Source organism: Scatophagus argus, chromosome 18 (genome assembly GCF_020382885.2).
Source record: "Scatophagus argus isolate fScaArg1 chromosome 18, fScaArg1.pri, whole genome shotgun sequence".
Lineage (NCBI taxonomy): Eukaryota > Metazoa > Chordata > Actinopteri > Scatophagidae > Scatophagus > Scatophagus argus.
In genome coordinates, this window is record NC_058510.1 from 173,905 (window position 1) to 193,842 (window position 19,938).

The 19,938-nt window shown below is 42.2% G+C and overlaps 2 protein-coding genes across 10 annotated transcripts; one reads left to right on the forward strand and one right to left on the reverse strand.

The window, feature by feature from the left end:
- Positions 1 to 909: 909 nt before the first annotated feature.
- LOC124049903 (synaptonemal complex protein 2-like) lies at positions 910 to 8,759 on the reverse strand. Of its 8 annotated transcripts, none has more exons than XM_046372017.1 (25): positions 8,624 to 8,758; positions 7,908 to 8,027; positions 7,696 to 7,809; positions 7,418 to 7,522; positions 7,035 to 7,059; positions 6,860 to 6,939; positions 6,609 to 6,697; positions 6,490 to 6,524; positions 5,876 to 6,018; positions 5,702 to 5,754; positions 5,573 to 5,618; positions 5,399 to 5,491; positions 5,214 to 5,286; positions 4,818 to 4,960; positions 4,534 to 4,657; positions 3,125 to 3,174; positions 2,994 to 3,063; positions 2,781 to 2,815; positions 2,629 to 2,671; positions 2,364 to 2,456; positions 2,107 to 2,285; positions 1,905 to 1,999; positions 1,644 to 1,743; positions 1,330 to 1,388; positions 910 to 1,176 (listed from the first exon to the last, which is right to left on the reverse strand). In XM_046372017.1, the coding sequence occupies exons 1-25, from the start codon at positions 8,624 to 8,626 to the stop codon at positions 1,137 to 1,139; spliced, it is 2,010 nt and encodes a 669-aa protein (XP_046227973.1). In that variant the 5' UTR covers positions 8,627 to 8,758; the 3' UTR covers positions 910 to 1,136. The 8 variants fall into 8 exon arrangements, 5 of the variants coding, with proteins under 5 accessions (XP_046227973.1, XP_046227971.1, XP_046227972.1 ...); XM_046372015.1 differs by having other exon boundaries at positions 2,736 to 2,815; XM_046372016.1 differs by lacking the exon at positions 8,624 to 8,758 and adding an exon at positions 8,333 to 8,573 and having other exon boundaries at positions 2,736 to 2,815.
- Positions 8,760 to 9,774: 1,015 nt separating this feature from the next.
- On the forward strand, positions 9,775 to 19,216 carry gcm2 (glial cells missing transcription factor 2). Of its 2 annotated transcripts, XM_046371978.1 has the most exons (9): positions 9,775 to 10,194; positions 10,288 to 10,535; positions 13,220 to 13,283; positions 15,219 to 15,407; positions 15,480 to 15,592; positions 16,226 to 16,351; positions 16,433 to 16,689; positions 17,427 to 17,664; positions 17,987 to 19,216. In XM_046371978.1, the coding sequence occupies exons 2-9, from the start codon at positions 10,443 to 10,445 to the stop codon at positions 18,296 to 18,298; spliced, it is 1,392 nt and encodes a 463-aa protein (XP_046227934.1). In that variant the 5' UTR covers positions 9,775 to 10,194; positions 10,288 to 10,442; the 3' UTR covers positions 18,299 to 19,216. The 2 variants fall into 2 exon arrangements, with proteins under 2 accessions (XP_046227934.1, XP_046227933.1); XM_046371977.1 differs by having other exon boundaries at positions 9,775 to 10,535.
- Positions 19,217 to 19,938: the final 722 nt, after the last annotated feature.

Below are 19,938 nucleotides of genomic sequence, written 5' to 3' on the forward strand. Positions count from 1 at the left end.
CTGCTGATTCAGTTGAAATGAGCGGTCATTAAATCTGGATTCATGCATGTGTATTTTTATCTTGCTTACATATTTCTTTGAATGTTCCACTCCTGCTTCACAATTCTCAGCACATTTTGTTGTAGTATAGTATATTTCCTAAGGTCTATCCATCCATTTTCTATACCGCTTATCCGTCAGGGTCGCGGGGGAGCTGGAGCCTATCCCAGCTGACTACGGGCGAGAGGCGGGGTTCATCCTGGACTGGTCGCCAGTCAATCGCAGGGCCAACACACAAAGACAAACAACCACACACTCTCACACTCACACCTAGGGGGCAATGTAGAGCAGCCAATTAACCTAACGTGCATGTTTTTGGTATTGTGGGAGGAAGCCGGAGAACCCGGAGAAAACCCACGCAGGCACAGGGAGAACATGCAAACTCCACATAGAAGGGCCCAGACCGGGACTCAAACCTGGGACCCTCTTGCTATGAGGTGACAGTGCTAACCGCTGCACAACCGTGCCGCCCTTCTAAGGTGCTTTTTGTCCCCTCAGTGGCACCATACATATAGATGTACACAGATCTCTCATCTGTGTAATTTATATTAATATTTATTTTGCTGTGTACAGTATTTAATAACTTAAATATTTTCAGTTATTCTGTTCTTATGGTTCTGCTGCTGTAATTCATCTGTTCTCAGTTTCCGGAATTGTTTTACACTTTATAATCTCAGTTTGTACTTTTCGTTACTTTCACTCTGTTGCAAACTAAATTTCACATATTCATCCCTCACAATGTTCAGATTTTTCCTGTTGAAGTATTGAGTATTGCACAGTGCACCATCATGTGATTTTGTCTCCATCTTGTGGCCATTTGGCATCACTGCAGCCAATAGGATGACCGCACTAAAACAAAGAAAACTGAACTAAGTCTTTATTTATTCTTTATTTGCTTTTTATGCCTTCAAAGAAATGGATCCTCCAACTGAAGTGGAAACAATGAGAAAAATATGAATGAAGTTTGGTGAAGAGGATGTTAATATTCTGTTGTTTTTAATTCTCATTTTTCTTCTGAATGTGATCAGTATTTTCCATCTTCTTCCTGATCAAATGGGCTCCACTTTTATCCTTCTCCTCTGATCTCTTTATTTTCTTTACTGACTGGGTGGCTGCTCTGTTTCTGAAGAAATCAATCTATGGAGACAAAAACAGATCCAGGAAGGCAGAACAGGTCTAAACTGGTTTGAAACAGACATTGTCAGTCTGAACACATCTTGAACAGTTTCTGTAACCAAGTTCAGAGGGTTGAAACCAGTTTAAGCCACATCCAAACCAGCTCAGACTCACCTCTGTAGGTGCTCGTCACAGAAGGAGCCCAGTCGCTGCATCTCAGATTGGAAAAAACTCTGTGAGACAAAGTGGGACGCAGTCAGTCCTGGACCAGGTATGAAAGCTCTGTGATGTGAATTGTTTTCCTCAAAATGTTACTGAAATATTGAAAATTTTCTTGCAAAACATAAAAGGTTTTCCCTTCCTATGTGATGACTATGATCACAACTGTTTTCTGACAAACTGAGAAAGTGTCATTTCTAACAGTACTTCATAGACGAGTGGTGAGAGCAGCAGTACAGTTGTAGTATTACTGCAGTATTTGTCAGTACCAGAATCTGAGTGTTTACAGAGTTGAGGTTGGTCGAGTTTTCTTGTAGTTGGTTCAGATGGTCAGAGACGCTGCAGTGAAACCTCTGCAGCAACACAAGCCTACACACACACACACACACACACACACACAGTTTTATTGTTGTGACAACATGTCGATCACTCTCAGGCTGTGTGACCGATGGAGGACCGAGGAGGTCCTTATAAAGATCACCTGAGATTTGACAGCTGTTGATGGACAGCTGTGTTGGGGTGGGCGGTACCTGTGTTGATGGACAGCTGTCAGCAGCGAGGAGACGTGTTGTTGACACTCTTTTAAAGACAGAAGAACTTCACCTTCAACGTTGTGCCAGCAGTTCTACGAACATTTTAACACTTTTCATTTATTGACCATGGAAGCTACTGATAAGCCAAATAATAATCACATTCAAAAATCAATGACTTTTGAAAGGAGTGTGCACTGACAGTGAAATGTTGTTCCAGGTGTGTTTTGAAGGTGCTGAATGCAGCTGCGATGCCTGATGTCAGGTCTGACTCCACCCCCGACTCCATAAGAGCCCCCTTCATCTTCACACCTGAATCTTCAATTCCTCCACTTAGCCCCACCTCCTCCTCTGGTGACTCCGCCCCCTTGGTTGACCCCTCTGGCCAGGTGAGCCGCCAAATTATAAACAAATTCAAACACTGGCAACAGTTCAAAAAGATTAATCAAATCAAAGTACCTGTCAGTGGTGAATTTGGATCCTCCCTCAGTGGCTGAGGCTTCGCCCTCCTCTTGAGGGCTGAGCTACCCTCAGTTTGGTCTGACAGGTAGCCTTATGTAGATAAACAAGTGAGGAGGAAATATACCATTACTAACAGGGAAGAAAACATCAATATCCATTCAAACTGCTATAGACAAAAGATTTTCAGATTAAAAAATGTTTAAAAAATGTTTAAAAATTAGAGATGAATGAGGGTATGAAGGATCAAAGAAAACATGAAGACCTGAGTCTGGAGCTGCTCGTTTCCTGTCAGAACTGGAGACGTGCTGAAAAAACAGAAAAAAGGTGAAAAAGTGTTTGTTTTATTGAGGAACAAAAGAAGAAACGTACCTTGCTCAACAGAGAACTGCTCCCTCCAACTTCCTCAGCCTGTACCTGGGAGATGTCCAGCTCCTCCTCCACAGGAACACCTGAGAGACAGATGGGCGAGTGACAGGCAACTGAGAGTTTGACAGGACAGGAAACCCAAAGTTTGACATCAGCTTTAGTACTTCCTGTTTGTTCTCCTACCGCAGCATCAGTTTAACTCACTGCTAAAGCTAACGCAGCCTCCCCAAAACACACAAACCAACAGCGAGTCCGTCTCACCTGAGTCGTACACAGGAGTCGAGTTTCTGATCTGATCGAACAGAAACTCTGCTGTACTTCTCCCTGCAGCCTGAGAAGACGATTTTTAAATGAAAGCCTCGACAACTTGACTTTACTGTCAGCTGGGTTACCTTCAGCACAGAGGAGTCTTCCTCACTGCTCGGAGACGACAGAGGCAAAACTAGACAGAGAGAGAGAGAGAGTCAGACAGACAGGCAGACAGACAGGTGGAACTGTCTCATGTCTGTGGGTTCGTTTTGAACCAGCAGTTTTTAACTTTAGGTGAACTTTTTTGACTTTATGGAGAGTAAAAGACACTGGTGAAAATGATTTGGAACAAATCAGAAAATCTGGTGGTTTTTCTGTCTAAATGCACTATATTGCCAAAAGTATTTACTCACCGTCCAAATAATTGAATTCAGGTGTTCCAGTCACTTCCATGGCCACAGGTGTACAGAATCAAGCACCTAGACATGCAGACTGCTTCTACAAACATTTGTGAAAGAATGGGCCGCTCTCAGGAGCTCAGTGAATTCCAGCGTGGTGCTGTAATAGGATGCCACCTGTGCAACAAAGTCCAGTCGTGAAATTTCCTCGCTACTAAATATTCCACAATCAACTGTCAGTGGTTTTATAACAAAGTGGAAGCGATTGGGAACGACAGCAACTCAGCCACGAAGTGGCCATATAACATAGCCAACTTTCTGCTGAGTCAATCACTACAGACCTCCAAACTTCATGTGGCCTTCAGATTAGCTCAAGAACAGTGCGTAGAGAGCTTCATGGAATGGCTTTGCATGGCTGAGCAGCTGCATCCAAGTCATACATCACCAAGTGCAATGCAAAGCGTCAGATGCAGTGGTGTAAAGCACACCACCACTGGACTCTAGAGCAGTGGAGACGCATCATTTGGAGTGACGAATCACACTTCTCTAACTGGCAATCTGATGGACTAGTCTGGGTTTGGTGGTTGCCAGGAGAACAGTACTTCTCTGACTGCATTGTGCCAAGCATGAAGTTTGGTTTTGGATTATGGTGTGGGGTTTTTCAGGAGCTGGGCTCGGCCCCTGACTTCCAGTGAAAGGACCCCTGAATGCTTCAGCATACCAAGAGATTTTGGACAGTTCCATGCTCCCAACTTTGTGGGAACAGTTTGGGGACGGCAATATCAGTGTCTGACCTCATAAATGCGCTTTTAGAAGAATGGTCACAAATTCCCACAAACACACTCCTAAACCCTGTGGAAAGCCTTCCCAGAAGAATTGAAGCTGTCAGAGTCGCAAAGGGTGGGCCGACGTCATGTTAAACCCTGTGGATTAACAATGGGATGTCACTTAAGTTCATATGCATGTAAAGACAGATGAGCAAATACTTTTGGCAATATAGTGTATGTTTAAAAGACCTCTAAAGGGTTTTGCATGATTTTGCATGTTTTGGTTTATTTTGGCAGGTTCTGGAATGAAATCTTAATTTGTTTGGACAAATGAATGAGAGTAAAAATGCATGTGCCAGGTTTCTGAGCTTTACATGAAGGACTCACTCTTCAGATGACTCTTGTTCTGTGGTTTCTTCCTGCTGTAGGCTCTACCACCATGTTTGGCAGCAGAGGGGGACACCTGGACTGTACCATCTGCTTGTCTCACACAGGGGGCGCTCTTTGCCTTCTGTAACACAGAGAAGATGGACAGTCAGAGGACCCACTTTGAACCCACTGGGGTTTCATTTCTCATTTCTCTCTGCTGCTCAGCAGCATTAAAGGTTTGCTGAAAAACTTAGTCCAGTACTGAGCGAACCAGTCACAGAGACAGACAGGCAGACAGGTACCGTGAAGACTCTCCCAGCAGCCTCCTCCAGGTCTTGGTGGTGTTCAGAGTGAAATTTCAGCTCCACTGTCTGACCTCGGCTGTTGTGGTGCATGATGGGATTGTTCAGCCGAACACTCAGGACCGTCTGTGCCGCAGTGCATCCTGGGAAAGCAGTTGCAGAAAGTTTTACTGTGGTGATGAAGAAATGATCAGTGCCACTGTTAATATTAATTACGATCAATGAATATTTAAGATAAAATAAACAGAACTGATGAAACTATGATTGTGGAGAAGCGATCAATAGATAATCAATAGATACAGATATCACATCATCTAACCTGTCTGTCTCCCCAGACTGCACAATACCATGAGAAGTGAGGAAACAGGAAAAAGAGAGAAATGCTTTGTTACTGACCATCCTGTTGCACCTGAAGACTGTAATGATCCACTTCCTCTTTCAACAGGTGGACGGATCCCCACAGGAAACCCTGAAACACGTGAAGAAACCCAGAGGGGAAAATAAAAGAGACATCTGATATTTAATAGAGTAGGATGAAACAGGAGAGTAGTAGTAGTAGTTGTACTACTCAGTACTCATACCTGAGGGTCATCGATGAAGAAGCTCACACAGCCTGAGCTCAGGTTGAAATCGATCCAAAACTTTTCCAGTTTGTCGTCTTTTGGAGGAAACAGCTGAAGAAGAAGACAGACAGATAATGAACGCTTGGAGGAACAGAGTCTGCAGAGAAATGCTGTTCATGTTAAAGCTTTTACCTCCATGGAGTCCAGAAACGCTCGCAGGCAGGGGAAGGTGTAGACCCTGGCAGACAGAACGCAGGGAAAAAATCATCAGCAGGCTGCACATCTGTTTACATACAGCCAGGTGCAATGTAGGTTCATCACCTCCGCTGGTCTCCTAGGCAACGGTTGACAAAGTTCAGGAAATGGCGACAGTCCTGGAGAGAGAGAGAGAGAGAGAGAGAGAGAGACAGGTCACAGAGAGGGAGCGAGAGAGAGAGAGAGAGACGGGTCAGAGAGAGAGACAGGTCGAAGAGAAGAGAAAGCTCACTCACTCACCACTTCAAAGTCGATGTCTCTGATGTTGCAGAAGGCACTGATGATGTCACTTCTGCAGAACCACTGATTGGCTCTCTGCTCTCGGTCCTTCCTGGGAGTCAGACGACACAGAGCCTCTGACAGGCTGACCTGCAGCTCGTAGTCTAAAGCATCAGCCAACACAAACAGATCGCAGCTCAGTGTCATGTGATTGAACGTTTCAACATCACGCTTCCCGTTTACATCCCTTAAAGCAGTGATTCCCAACTGCTGTGCTGCGGCATTTGTCGGTTGTGCTGGGGGGGGGGGGGGGCATCCGGCTTCACCTGATCAACACTCTGGGCAGGCGCTGTGCGGTGGCGGGCAGAGCGGCCAACTGATCCAAGCATTTTTGCCCGACGGCACGCCACACAGTCTTTCTAATGTTAGAGGTGTGCCGTGGCTCAGAAAAGATTGGGAAACATTGCCCTAAAGCGTGATGGAACGGTTTCAAAACCATCACCTGGCCTCATTTCCAGCTCCCCCAGTGGCCATCCGCAGTACTGCAGTGACAAATTCCCCTGCAGCGCAGAAACAATTTTCCCTCACAGACAACAGACATTTAGCTGCCTCTTAGAGCTCAGATTAAAACTCGCCTCCAACTGTCAGAAGGGCTGCTGCCATCTGGGCTCTGTCAGACAGACGGGTAAACAGTCAGACAGGTAGACAGTCAGTCAGACAGACAGGTAGACAGTGTGTACTCAATGTATATTACAGTATTTGGGTCTGGTTTTGGTCATTCTGGATCAGTCTCCTCTGTTCTCTGCTCAGAGACTCCAGGATGCTGTTAAACGTCCGGATGGCCTGAAACAAGAAAAACAACTTCTGCAAATCAGAACACACCAGAAACCCGCAGAGCAGCAGAACAAACCAGACCAGTAAAGACCAGAAAAGTACAGACCAGTCCAGATCAGTTGAGACCAGTACACAGAGAATTTGGGGTTAAAGGTTTCTTTATGTGATTACCTCCAGCCTCAGTGGAAAGTGGATTTGTGATTCCATTGCAAACCGAGCCAACTGAAGAAGAACCACAGACAGCTGACTGACTGAGAGACAGACAGGTAGAGAGACAGACGGGTGAGTTCGGAAGCCTACACGTGACACAAAGGGAATCAATTCTGAATGATAAGCAGAAGCAAACCTGGGAGAGAAGCTTGACCCAGCAACTGTCAGACCGAAAGACACGTAGGCAAACACACAGACAGGCAGACAGACAGGCGAGATTACATCCTTAACAACAGGGATGTGTCTAAATAGCATTCTATTGGTCAGAGTTCTCGAAGCCCAAACTGCTACAAATCAAGTTCTTGAGTCAGTTCTCAACGTTGTCCAACCCCTTAACCGATCCCCCAACCGATACTAGCTGATACCCCGACCGATCCCACAACTGATATCCCAACCGATCTGCCAAGTGATCCCCCAACCGATACCCCAACCGACATCCCGAATTCTGCCTTAGTATTTCAGATTTTTTCTCAATATGTTTAGCAAACAGGAGACTTCATTTCCCAGCAGACTCCTCACCAGGAAGTAGTCATAGAATGCCTCAGTGAGGCTTAGCAAGGGGGCAGAGTTCTTCTGGAGGTCAGACGTCAGCAGGTCATGAACAGCTTCAAACCACAACAACACCTAAACAAAAACAAACAACAATAAACAAACAAGAACATCAAACAAAAAACAGATGGTAATAAAGAGTCCATAAAGACCAAAACTTTCTGTTTTTTCTGAAAACAATAAAACAAACACTTTTCAACAGACACTCGTTCCTTTATGCAGTCACAGATTAGTGACAAACAGATTACTTTAGCAGTCAGTCCGAGGTCGATGAGGGTCTCCAGGTCATCTCTGCTGTCTGACAGGGTCTCTAAAGACTTCAACACAACTAGGACTTTGCTGAAACCAGAACCACACAGATCCTGCAACAACAAACAGCAACAATAAACAGTAAACAGCAACAAACAGTAAACAGTTAATTCAGAGACAGGAAATCATGGTGACCACTCAGCCCCGTAACCTTAGTAACCAGTTGGTCGAGTCTGGTGAGTGTGATGGTGGACAGTCCTTCATGGCGAAGCACAGAAACCAGATTACATGAATCTTCATGGATCAAACAGTCCTCCATCTTCAGCTCCAACTGAGAGACACAGACACACACACACACGTTTGACTTTGAAAATATGTCAGAATTTAGTCTAACCAACTAATTCTAATTACAATTTATCATTAAACAAATAAAAACAGAGATATTCTCGGTGATTATTAATATTTTATCTTTTATAACCCTCTGTGCACCAAAATGCATCTGAACATTTCAACCAGATAGCCAAGAAGTCTGATGTTGCACAGGAAGTCAACCACAGAAACATGGCTGCAGTTCTCCACTTTGCTCAGATTCTCCCTCCTTCACTTTGATTGTCTAAACCTGTGAATGAAACGCACCACATCCTGGAGACTGACAGCAGGTGGCGCTGCAGGTTGCAGTGTGTGACGGGGTGGCCAAAAAAAAAAAACCAGGAACAAACAAGTTTCAGACTGTAGTCTAATTGATTTGATTGATTTTAATTCGATTCTGTCATTAAAACCTTCAGCCTGAAGTTAAACGGACGACCAATCATCTTTCAACGCGTTTCAGTCCCCAAAATATGTTTTAACATCAGACCGACAATCAATCAAAGACAAAATAGATTAGTTAGAGCAGAAATGAGGACAATAATCAATAAATTCATTTACCATCGTGTCTCTCCTCTTGGCGTGTCGGGAACGCGCACAACCGCGCGCACAGCTGCTGCTAATTTACTCATCAGAGGGTGACGGGCCACGCAAGCGCAGAGATAGGAAATAGTACCGACAGCTGCAGCGGAAGGATATCAGCTTCACTTCAACCAAAATCAGCAGCGGGGAGTTTAATTAAAAAGAAATAAATTAAAATCGAATTGAATTTTTAATTCATTTAAAACTCACAGAGGGGACATTTAATTTACATCCGAATCGACAATATATAGATAGATATTATACCTTTAATATGAATTTAGTATTTATTTCTAATGTTTTATTTTTAACTGAATTGTAATTGAGTGTTCACATATTTAATTACTATTAACTGTTTAATAAAAAGCGTCCTCAGCTTTAGAAACTTTTGTTTTATCTGTTGTCTACAGGACTTTCTAAAAGATGATATTTTAAATTTTTTTCTCGATTCTGCAGTGGATAAATTAAAGGAATTAATCTTTATTTCTGCTTTCTTAAATGGATAAGATGCACAGCTTAAGAGCTTTCAAGGTCACCGAGAAAACCTGCATAAAGAACTGGAAGTTTGCTTCAGATTAAACTGAAATGTTGACAGCTTTTTTATTAAGGTGTGAATAAATGACTATAATCTATTAAAGGATTTTAAAGAGTTTCAGAGGATTCATCACCTGACTGTTACAGTGGAGGCAAGCTGAGTGGATGGATCATCATCGTCGCCTCATTTAGCGATGATAAAAACATTTTAGAATATAATGTGGTGGCTTATGAAACACGTTAGAGTATACAGCACAAACTTTTAGCTCAGGATGTGCGAATCAGTTTAAAATCACTTCATCATTCATGAAAAATACTTATGATATAACAATACTTACTTACTTATAATTATGTTTCAGTTAATTAAGCAGGCAGACAGGTGAGCAGGCCGTCAGGTAGATGCTGACGTCCTCTCGTCCTCTAATGGATGACTAATGAGTTTGTTTGTTTTAGGAGAAACACTGAAGTGTTTACACAACACACACACTCTCTCACTCTCTTTCTCTCTCTCTCTCTCACACACACACACTCTCTCACTCTCTTTCTCTCTCACACACACACACATTTCTGTGTGGACTGACGGCTCCACGTGTGTCAAGGGGTTACAGCAGAAAACCTTATAAGTTAAATAATAATAATACCAATAATAATAATAATAAAATAAATAAATGAAACTAAAGATGTAAGTCGAAATAATGATTTTTTTTCGTTTTCAAGTCTGTCGTGACGTCACCAATCAATCAAAACGTTTGATCGCCATAAAGAGCGAAGAGCAGGAGAGTCCTGATACCGAAGCGTCGCTCTGATCAATAACTTTATCGACAGTCATATTCGGGATCAATAACAAACTCCTCCCCGCCTCTCGCGCTCGTGGCTCCACGCTCACCTGTTCTGTCACTTCGTACCTGAGGCTCACCGGAGCAGCACGCGCTCCGCGAGGACTTTGTTTTCCGTTTTCTGTCTTCTGCTTTTCTTTTTAAAACTTTACACACAAAGTCATAAACTCAGAGCAGCTTCCGGTTAGAAACGTTTCACATTAAAACTTAATCTCGTAAATTTCTGGATTTATTTTTGTTTTTGCGGACTGATCTGAGGTCAGTTTCTCCTGTCAGCCCTCTTCAGTTTGAACTGAACCTTGAGGATCAGAATCAGGACCAGGATCAGAACCAGTACCAGAACCAGGATAAGGATCAGGACCAGGACCAGAACCAGGGACAAGTCCAGGACCAGGATCAGGACCAGGACCGTGATCAGGATCAGGATCAGGATGTCGCGGGCGGAGGAGCGCGAGGAGGCGGACTGCGTGTGTTCGGTAGGGATGAAGTTCACGTGGGACATCAACGACCCCAAACTGCCGCAGGTAACAAACTGATCAATACCTGATCGATACAGACCGGACGAACCAGATGATCTGTAAATTCTGACTCATTTCAAATAATTTCAATTTCAAAATTAAAGAAACAGAAACGGATCAAACCGAAAGTGTTTTTTGCTGTCGGAGAGCAGACACACGTGTCTCAGACTGAAAAGATGTTTTATCCACAACGACCATCGAAAATAAAATAAAACTGAACAGAAAACCGTCAAGTCAAACGTGCCGTTAAATACACGTGAATCTGGCGTTGGGGTTCGGTTTACACTCAGCCTGGTGCTTTGAGGTTTTATCAGCCGCAAAAAACAACAAAAAAACAATTAAAATAAGAATTAACAGAAGCATTTCTTTTACTTTCTTGTATGTGAAAAACTGCACAGAGTTTGTTTTTCAGCTGGCTGATCTTAGGGGAAAAAAATCTAAATAAATTAAAATGAAATGTGTGTTGAAAACGTTTCCACCGCAGTCTGAAAAGGCCGAAGAAAATCTTTAAATGAACACAATGAAGAAAAAGAAGTTTGTTTGTCTGTTTCTGCTCAATCCCTAATGCTGTGAACATTAAATATTAGTTTTGTTTTATTTACTGTAAGATACAGATTAAAGTGAACAGTTGGTGATTTTCTTAAATATTTAATTATTTGTTCAGAGTTTGGTTGGAATCTATAGTCCATCACTTCTGCTGGACTCACGTTTTTAAAATCTTGATTATTGCAGCTAAAAATGACTTTAAATAAAAGTCCTTTAACATTAAATCTAAATTCATAAAATGGCATGGCAGGTGATATTTGTAACAATATCAGCACAGTGAGGAAAAGAGTTTAATAAACCGGGCTGTACAGTAAAAAAGTTAATCAATATTCAAACCCAATTCTGAACACAAGCTCAGCAGAAATCAAAACCTCCACCCAAACCCGAACAAAAACACGTGCAGTTTTTAGAGTATTTAAGAAAATGACAAAATGTCACATGTTAATTATTCATTGAAATATTAACGTTTCCTGCACCTCATGTTTTAATTCTGAGGTAAAGCTGAGGTAAAGCCACAGATTCAGTGAATGAATGTGCTGAAAAATAAATCCTTTAATTTCAATTGGTTTAAGTTTTGAACCAAAAACTGTCAGCTCTCAGACATTCAGTCGCTTCATGGGCTTAAAGCTTACAGAAACATCACAGGACGCATGGACACATGGACACAAGTCTAACTAATTTAAATCTGAACACAAAACTGGAACCATCTTACCAGGTGATCTTTTCAATTAAAAATCAATTAATCAGATCACTTTATCAGCCCGATGAAATAAAACTCAGCTGATTAAAAGTTCAGATTGTGACAGTAAAATGAAGTGAGTGAAACTTCAGCCCAGATGTGCTGACATCCTCAGCCTCACACACAACCTGACCTGTGTGTGTGTGCTGTCTTTACCAATCAGCAGTGAGCACAGGCAGCAGGTGAAAGATGAGACTGTTCAGTTCTTGTCCAGAACTGGATCCCCAGTTCCCCTCCAGCAGGACCTACCAGGACTGGAAAGGTTAGGGTCTGCAGCCCTCCGTCTCCAGAGGGGACACAGTGTGAGCTGTGGACAAAGAGGGACAGCAGGACAAACTGATAGCTCATTCGACTGTTGGTATCAGTTTGTCCATAAGTGTGGGATGTTCGTATGTTTGAGAAAACCTCATATTAAGCATTAAAAATATTTGAAGTGTGTGTAAAACAGTGTGTGCGAGATCTGCACTGCTCAGTTGAGTTTTAGAAATACTTTTCATGAATTTAATGCACATGATTCTGTGCATTTCAAAAGTTTCCTGCAGTGTCAGGTTATTGAAGAGTTCACAGTTGTTTCCTGAAGGTTATCTGAAGGTTGTGTTTGCGTGTGAGAGAGAGAGAAGCAGCTGACTCAACTCTTCACTCTGTTGTTGCTCAAACAGTAAAAACTGGTTTTTATATTTTTGTTTTCAGTGAGACCAGTGAGTTTCTCAGACTGAACAGCTGACCCAGAGTCAGCTCTCACACTGATCAATATCTCCGACTGAACGACGGCATGCAGCATAATCCTATGCCAGGATAGAAAATAAAGCCGCAACTTTTAAAGCACTATTTTTATTGAAAGGCTAACATTTTTTTCTTTTAATTTTTATTATTACTATTTAATTAGTAGTTTGTTATTTTACAATTTTTATTCATATATCATGGGCTGAACTACTGGTTTTAATTCAGACATTTCTGTGCATCTTATGTTATGTTCATCTGCTTGTTGTAAAGCAATTTGTAACTCAGTACAAATAAACTTAATTATTATTATTAGCATTATTATTATTATTTTAAACATTTTTGATTTCTGAACCTACATGTACAGCCTGAAGCAGTTCTCCATCTCCATCCTTCAGTCCTGTCGGATACGAAAATACAAAAGCTTTAGAGCAGTTAAAGGCTTTAAATGGCTGCACTGAACCCGAATAGAAAACAGTTGATAAGCTGTGAGTGAAATCTCCTGGAAGGAAGGCAAAATAATCTCAAGAAATTAAAATGAGCTCAGTTTGATCTTTAATTCTTCATCAGCACAAGACATGAACCACACCAATAACCAGTCAGGAGGTCACCGGTCAACAGACCAACTAACCTGTCGATCTACCTCTTCGTCTCTCTGACTGTCTGTCTGTCTGTCTGTCTGCAGGACACGAAGCAGTTTGACTCGTTCCAGGAGTGGACAGATGGTTACGTTCGTTTTATCTACAGTGGTGAGAAACTTTCACACGTCCAACATAAAAACATTTAAACTCACAAAAGTTTCCTGATGAAATCTTTTTAGTTGACAGAGTGACAGAATTCTGATCAATATGAATATTAAACAGGAATGTAAATATTCATCCTGTTACTGTTTGAATTCCCAATGTATTTTATTAACAATATGTTAAGAATGTTTGCAGATCAGAAGAAATACTGTTATACATCTTTTTATTATCTTCACAAATTTTCATGTTCACAAAAGTAAATTTTGTAACAGCCTCAACTTCAGTATTCTGAAATGAAAAGCAACAAGACCCTCAACAAACCAAAACTGCTCAAAATTTCTTCTTTATGTCTTCTGTTTTCTTGTCTTTAAATCATTTAGCCCTTGGATTTCTAGACAATTGGTGTTTATTATTGCTGAGTTTTGTAATTAATATTTGGGAAACATTTGTAATTCCTACAAAAAATTACCAGCTTACCTGTCAGTCACAGCTAACTCATTCAGGCTAACTGCAGATGAACCCTCCCTTTGAGCTAACTCCCCAAGCTAACTCATATGCCCCATCATTTTCACATCATGTGTCATCCATCTATCCATTTTCTATACCGCTTATCCGTTAGGGTTGCGGGGGAGCTGGAGCCTATCCCAGAGGCGGGGTTCACCCTGGACTGGTCGCCAGTCAATCGCAGGGCCACATCATGTGTCATTTCAGGGCTAATTCAATTCAATTCAGTTTCATTTCAGTTTATTTATATAGCACCAATTCACAACAAAAGTTATCTCATGACACTTTCCAATTTGAGCAGGTCTAGACCAAACTCTTTAATTAAATTGTAAATAGAGAGAGCCCAACATTCCCCCTTGAGCAAGCACTTGGTGACAGTGGAGAGGAAAAACTGCCTTTTAGAAGGCAGAAACCTCGGAGCAGACCCCGGCTCAAGATGGGCGGGATAATAATATAGAGAGGGTGTCCGCCTCCCGGACCGAAACCGGAAGGTTAAGTAGTTCATTCATGACAAAATCAATTCAACAGTTGCTAATTTATTAAGGAAACTCTTCACAGTGTTGGTTAGTTTATTGTTTCCTGGCTGAAGAAAACAGATTTAAGATAACTAAACAGTTCAAGACACCTAACAGTTTAAGCTAACTGAACACTGAGCTAACAGTGTTTGTGTTTTCAGCTTGTCGTTGTTGTTGTTGTTGTTTTTGTTTACCAAATGACAAAACCTCTCAGAGGGAGCCTATCAAACTAATTCATCAGTGTAATCCCACTCATTACCCAGTTGAAGACAAATCATTTTAATTTATCAGATTGGTTAAGCTAATTCATCAAGCTAACTCAATAGTGCTCAGATAACTAACTCAACACTGATCTAACAAGTTATTTTCATATCTTTAGTGTGTCCTTTTTTCCTATAATGATTTTTAAAAAAAAAGGTTCACAGAGATTAACCAAACTCTTTTAAAGAGTCATCAGGTAAAGCTAACTCGTTACTTTAACTTATCAGATGATGGACTGGTTATGCAGCAGGTAGTTTGATTTGTCACAGCAGGAAACTCACGGGCGGACTCAGTTCCAGTAACAGTGACAGCCACCACACACATCACCAGGGTTCCCTCTAAGTGGATTGCAGCCATTTTAATTGACTTTCCTGCTATGACATGTCAACCTATCCATTTATTAAGCTAAAACCTTGGATGAAGATAACTAAACTCATTTGACGGTTTAAAGACAGCTTGAAGATAGGTCTCAGTTCGGTCACTTGTGTCGGTTTATTTTGTACCTGAAAATCTTAAAGACTTCGGGCTAATGTGGTAGTTTCAGCTAAATTAAAGGAATGTGATTGTACTGTTTTAGCTAGCTGTTTTTCATTTTTAGCTCAATATAAGAAAATCCAGAGATGTTAAACTACCTTTCGGCTAACTGTTGGTGCGTTTCTAGCTGAAGATAAGAATGCTCAGAGACATCTTTCTGGCTGGGCGATGAGAAACACCAACAACCACAACTGCCAGATCCTAAAGAAGTCATGTCTTGGTGTGGTGGTCTGTTCTCGAGGCTGCACGCTGCCTGACGGCTCCAGACTTCAGCTCCGCCCTGCCATCTGTGATAAGGCCCGGCAGAAACAGCAAAGTAAGAAAAGTCAGAACCTTTTAAAGCTCCACTTGCGTCCATGTTTACCTGACCAAACTCTTTGTGTTTTAGAGAAACTATGTCCAAGCTGTAGCGCCACATTGGAATTGCTGCCGTGTCGCGGTCACAGCGGTTACCCAGTCACCAACTTCTGGAGAGTTGACGGAAAGGCAATTTTCTTTCAGGTCACAACTTTTACTCTCTACTGATTCATCAGATCAGACAGCACACATAGGCTAACATGCTGCACATACTAACAAATTAAAATATGCTAACTGGATAAATAATATTGCATATTTAGCTGTCACACATCTGAATATTTACACCAGATCTTGAACACTAACCAGCACTTAGACACCTAACTGGGTTTGAATCTGATTTTGCCGTATTTAAAGATGGCAGACATGAGAGCTCGCCAAAAGTGAAGTCAAAACATGTGCCCTGCCCCCTGGTGGCTGGCTGCAGTACGGTTATACGGGGGGGGGGCCCTCCATGTTTGCAGAAGGGACATGGGCCAAACAAAAAATCCATAGTACATGTCAAATGGTCTAAAGTACATCCTAAAACAGATCTGAAACAGGTCCTGCCAGTCTAAACAGGTTTCAGCCACGTACAAACAGCCTCAAGAGGGCTAAACTAAATGGACTTCTAAACATATTAATATCATTAACAGTCAGAGCAGGTCTAAACCATATCCTGGAAACCAGATCAGAACAGATTAAAAGAGGCACTGACAGGTCAAAAACCAGATTCTGAAGGTCAACCTTATTTTAAGCCTGAACCTGACAATCAAAAATATTCTTTTTGTGGTCCTTCAGGCCAAAGGGGTTCATGATCATCCCAGACCAGAGTCAAAGTCTGAAACTGAAGCCAGAAGAAGTTCAGTGAAGAGACGGGTCAGCTCCCCGCCATACACACCAAAGAGACGACTCATCGAAACACAGGTTTCAACTATTGAACAACATTTATTAATATTGATGTTGTGTATGTTTTTTTTTTAATTTTGTTTGCTTGGTCTATTTCAGGCTCTGGGGCCCGCCCTTCTCTCCTGTGTTGATCCATCAGACAGAATCTCCTTCCTTGAGCCCAATTTCCCACAGCATTACCCAGCATTCCAGAGCCCAGAGTCCTACTATAATCCCCATAATGCGCTCGGGGATGCCCAGTCTGCACTTCAGAAATCAGCCAATCCCAGGCTTTACATGGGCCGAACCGGCTACGAATTTCAAGGATACTTGACCTCACCATCGTATCCCATGACCTCTGACCTCTGTGACCCCAGGTCTGCCTCACACACACTCTAAGCCAGGGCCTAGTCGCATCAACAGAATTAAACCAGATTCTGAACTGGTTCAGATCCTACACAGCCTTAGATGATGGAGCACTGACTCCTACAGAGGTTTGAGAAAGAGAAAGAAAGAAAGTGACATATTTTGTCATTGGAGGGAACTCGAAATTCGTGCTCTGCATTTAACCCACCCAAGTGACGTGCACACACAACAAACCTGGGGCAGTGGGCGACCGCATGCAGTGCCCAGGGAGCAGTGGGGGTTAGGTATCTTGCTCAAGGGTACCTCAGCCATGGACACCGGTACGGGGAATCGAACCAGCGACCCACCGGTTACGGGTCCGATACCCTAACCGCTGATCCACGACTGCCCCAGATTGAACCAGATCTTTAACAGGTTTAAATCATTGGCTGTATGTAAACATGGTTTTGGCTCACCAAAAGTGAAGCTTGGTGGTTCCCTAGTGAAACTCAATACTGCAGCTCCACCTCCTGATCACTTATGCTCAGACTCTGGCTTCAAATGATGTCACCAGAGCACTTGTATCAGGGATATTTTTTCTTCATTTTTGTACAGTGGGAGGAAATGGAGATGTTTTGGCCAGCTTTATATGTCAATGGTTTAAACAAGATCCTGGTGGTGTAAACAGATCTAAACCACATTTTATGTTAATCTAAACCACTTACTAGCAGTCTAAACAGGTCTTAACTAGATTATGGTTTGTGTGCAGGGTGGCCCCGGTCCTGGGTTCCTCCTCTTCCTCCACTACATCATCGACTCCTCTCTCCTCCTCCTCCTCCTTTGACCCTCAGACAAAGCCTCCTGCAGGCTGGAAGGACCTGCTGAAGAGCTCCACCCCGTACAGTGACAACCACCACTACTACAGTGCAGAGTACCCCTGCCGTTACCCCAACAACCCCCCGGGGTCCCCTGCAGCACTGCAAACTATCATCACCACGACAACCAAAGTAAGTACAATTCATCAGGAAGGTCCTCAGATCTGAATCAATGAGAAAAGAGCATCAACATCAGCAAGAGTGGGTGTGTTTAGAGGAGGGTGGTGGAGAAAACAGACTGGGCTCACACCTGGGGGCCCTCCTCTCTCATAACTGGCTGACAGACTTGGGGCTCTAAGCTGTGAGATCTGCAATTTTAAAATTCCACTGACTGTGGTCAGTTTTAATTCTGTTTTCATCTGATTTTCTATAATGACAAGCTTGAAGGACAAAGCAGCACAATCAAACAAACTAGCTAAGAGGTAAACCTTTCTGTATTTTTTCTCCTCCTCAGGTATCCTATCAGCCCTGCCCAAAGCCTCCTGCAGCACTCCCTTCCTACCAGTCATGTCCTAAGCCTCCCGCCGGCCTCCCATCTTACCAGCCTTGTGCTCCCCCCAAGCCTCCAGGCCTCTCTGGCTGCTCCTCCCTGATGGACGATGCCTCCTCATCATACTCCACCGAGGTAAAGGTGATGGAGGAGTCGGGTGGAGTCATCAAGTCTCTGTCATTTCAGCCCGAACCTCTTCAAACCAAAACAGAGCGAGCTGATGGCTACGACTACCGCTACGCCTACCCCAATACGTACCGCTACGATGACTACTGATGCAGCACTACCTGTATTGCCATGACTGTGACTACTGTTACCATGACTCTTGGCTATATTGACTGCACCTATACCACTGTTATGACTACCTTTTGCAGAATTTCCTCCACTGCTGTCACTATGACTACTGATCCTACAACTATCACTGTAAGAACTACTACTGCAACTGGGTGTTCAGGAGCTGAGAGGATGTGGACGATCAGGACTAAACTCAGTCTGAACCAGGAATTTGGTTCGTGAGAAACTTTCTGAAGACACTGATGGAATACTTTCATGTTCTTAAAAGGCCTGCTTTGCAGTTTTCTTGCTTTTCCCTTTCAGGACAAAAATTTTGTACCCAGGTTGGAATGAAATTTAAGAACTGGGATTCTGATAGGCCTCAAATTGTAAAACTTTCAGCCACATCTCATGGCCTTTTATATTTGGGGTAGAGATGGTCGCATGTGAGTGAGGTCTCACTTCCTAAAGGATCCCCAGAAAACTTCAGCAACACCAAGTCAGTTTTAGGAATTTCTTCCCAAACTGTTGTTTCAAAAGTCATGTACAAATCTTTCAACTTAATTTATTTTGAGATAAAGCTGAACCACAAATCAAACTAAATTAACTAGGATTTTTATGTCCTCTGTTTTTTAATCTCCACATTTTCTAATCTGGTTGATCAAAAATATGAAACTCCAACAATCTTCTTTTTTCTAATGTCACTACATCCAGAAAGTGTATTGAGCCTGTTGCTCATCGCTAATATTACTGTCATTGAGATTATTTATTGAATGAGTAAACCTGTTGGACTTACCTACAGCATGAAACTGAACTGTGTGTCTTAATGAAACAAAGTGAATAAAAGAGTTGTTGACTGAAGAAATCTGTGAGATGAAAAAATGTCAGAATGCTCACATTAATTAAACAAATTGCTGAACAGACATTCGTTTTCTCTTTCCTTCAGAGTTCAGATGATAAAGCTGAATGTAGCATTACACTGACTGGTTTAATAGAAAGAGAATATAAATTATCAAGAAAAACTGCTGTAACTTTCATTTGTTTATTTATGTGTCCTGTATAAAATGGTTCCCAGTCCACAAATGCTGCTGAACACAGAACACACAACTCCACAAATTTAGCACTAGCACATTTCATTACATTCACAGGTAGAAAAATTCAGAGACAGAAAATATCCCATTGTGTTGGCTAGAACTGTCTTCAGACAAATGATTCCTCAAGTCACTGTACACAGTGCAGGAACAGAAAGTAAACTTCGTCCCCAGCCAAAAACAGGGACTGAGTCTTATCATTAGTGTTATGAAATGCCCTGCAGTCCAGACTGCTGCAACACACTTACTTAATGAGTCAGCAGTCAGCAACTGTTCATAAACTCTCACTGTACTTAACTTTAAACACAAAAATATCAGAAAAAAAAAAAATATATCCACTTTCAACCAGTTTAACCAATGGTTAACCATTTAACCATTTTCGCACCTGTGAGAGCACAGCTCCATGTTCTCTACAGTTTAGTGAGTACTGTTAGACATAATTCACACAAAAAGCTGTTTATAGGCAACAGATAATTCTATAAAATAATACAACATGAACTGTTGAGATTATTTTATGTTAATTAAATCAGACTTTACCCTGTCATCATTAGA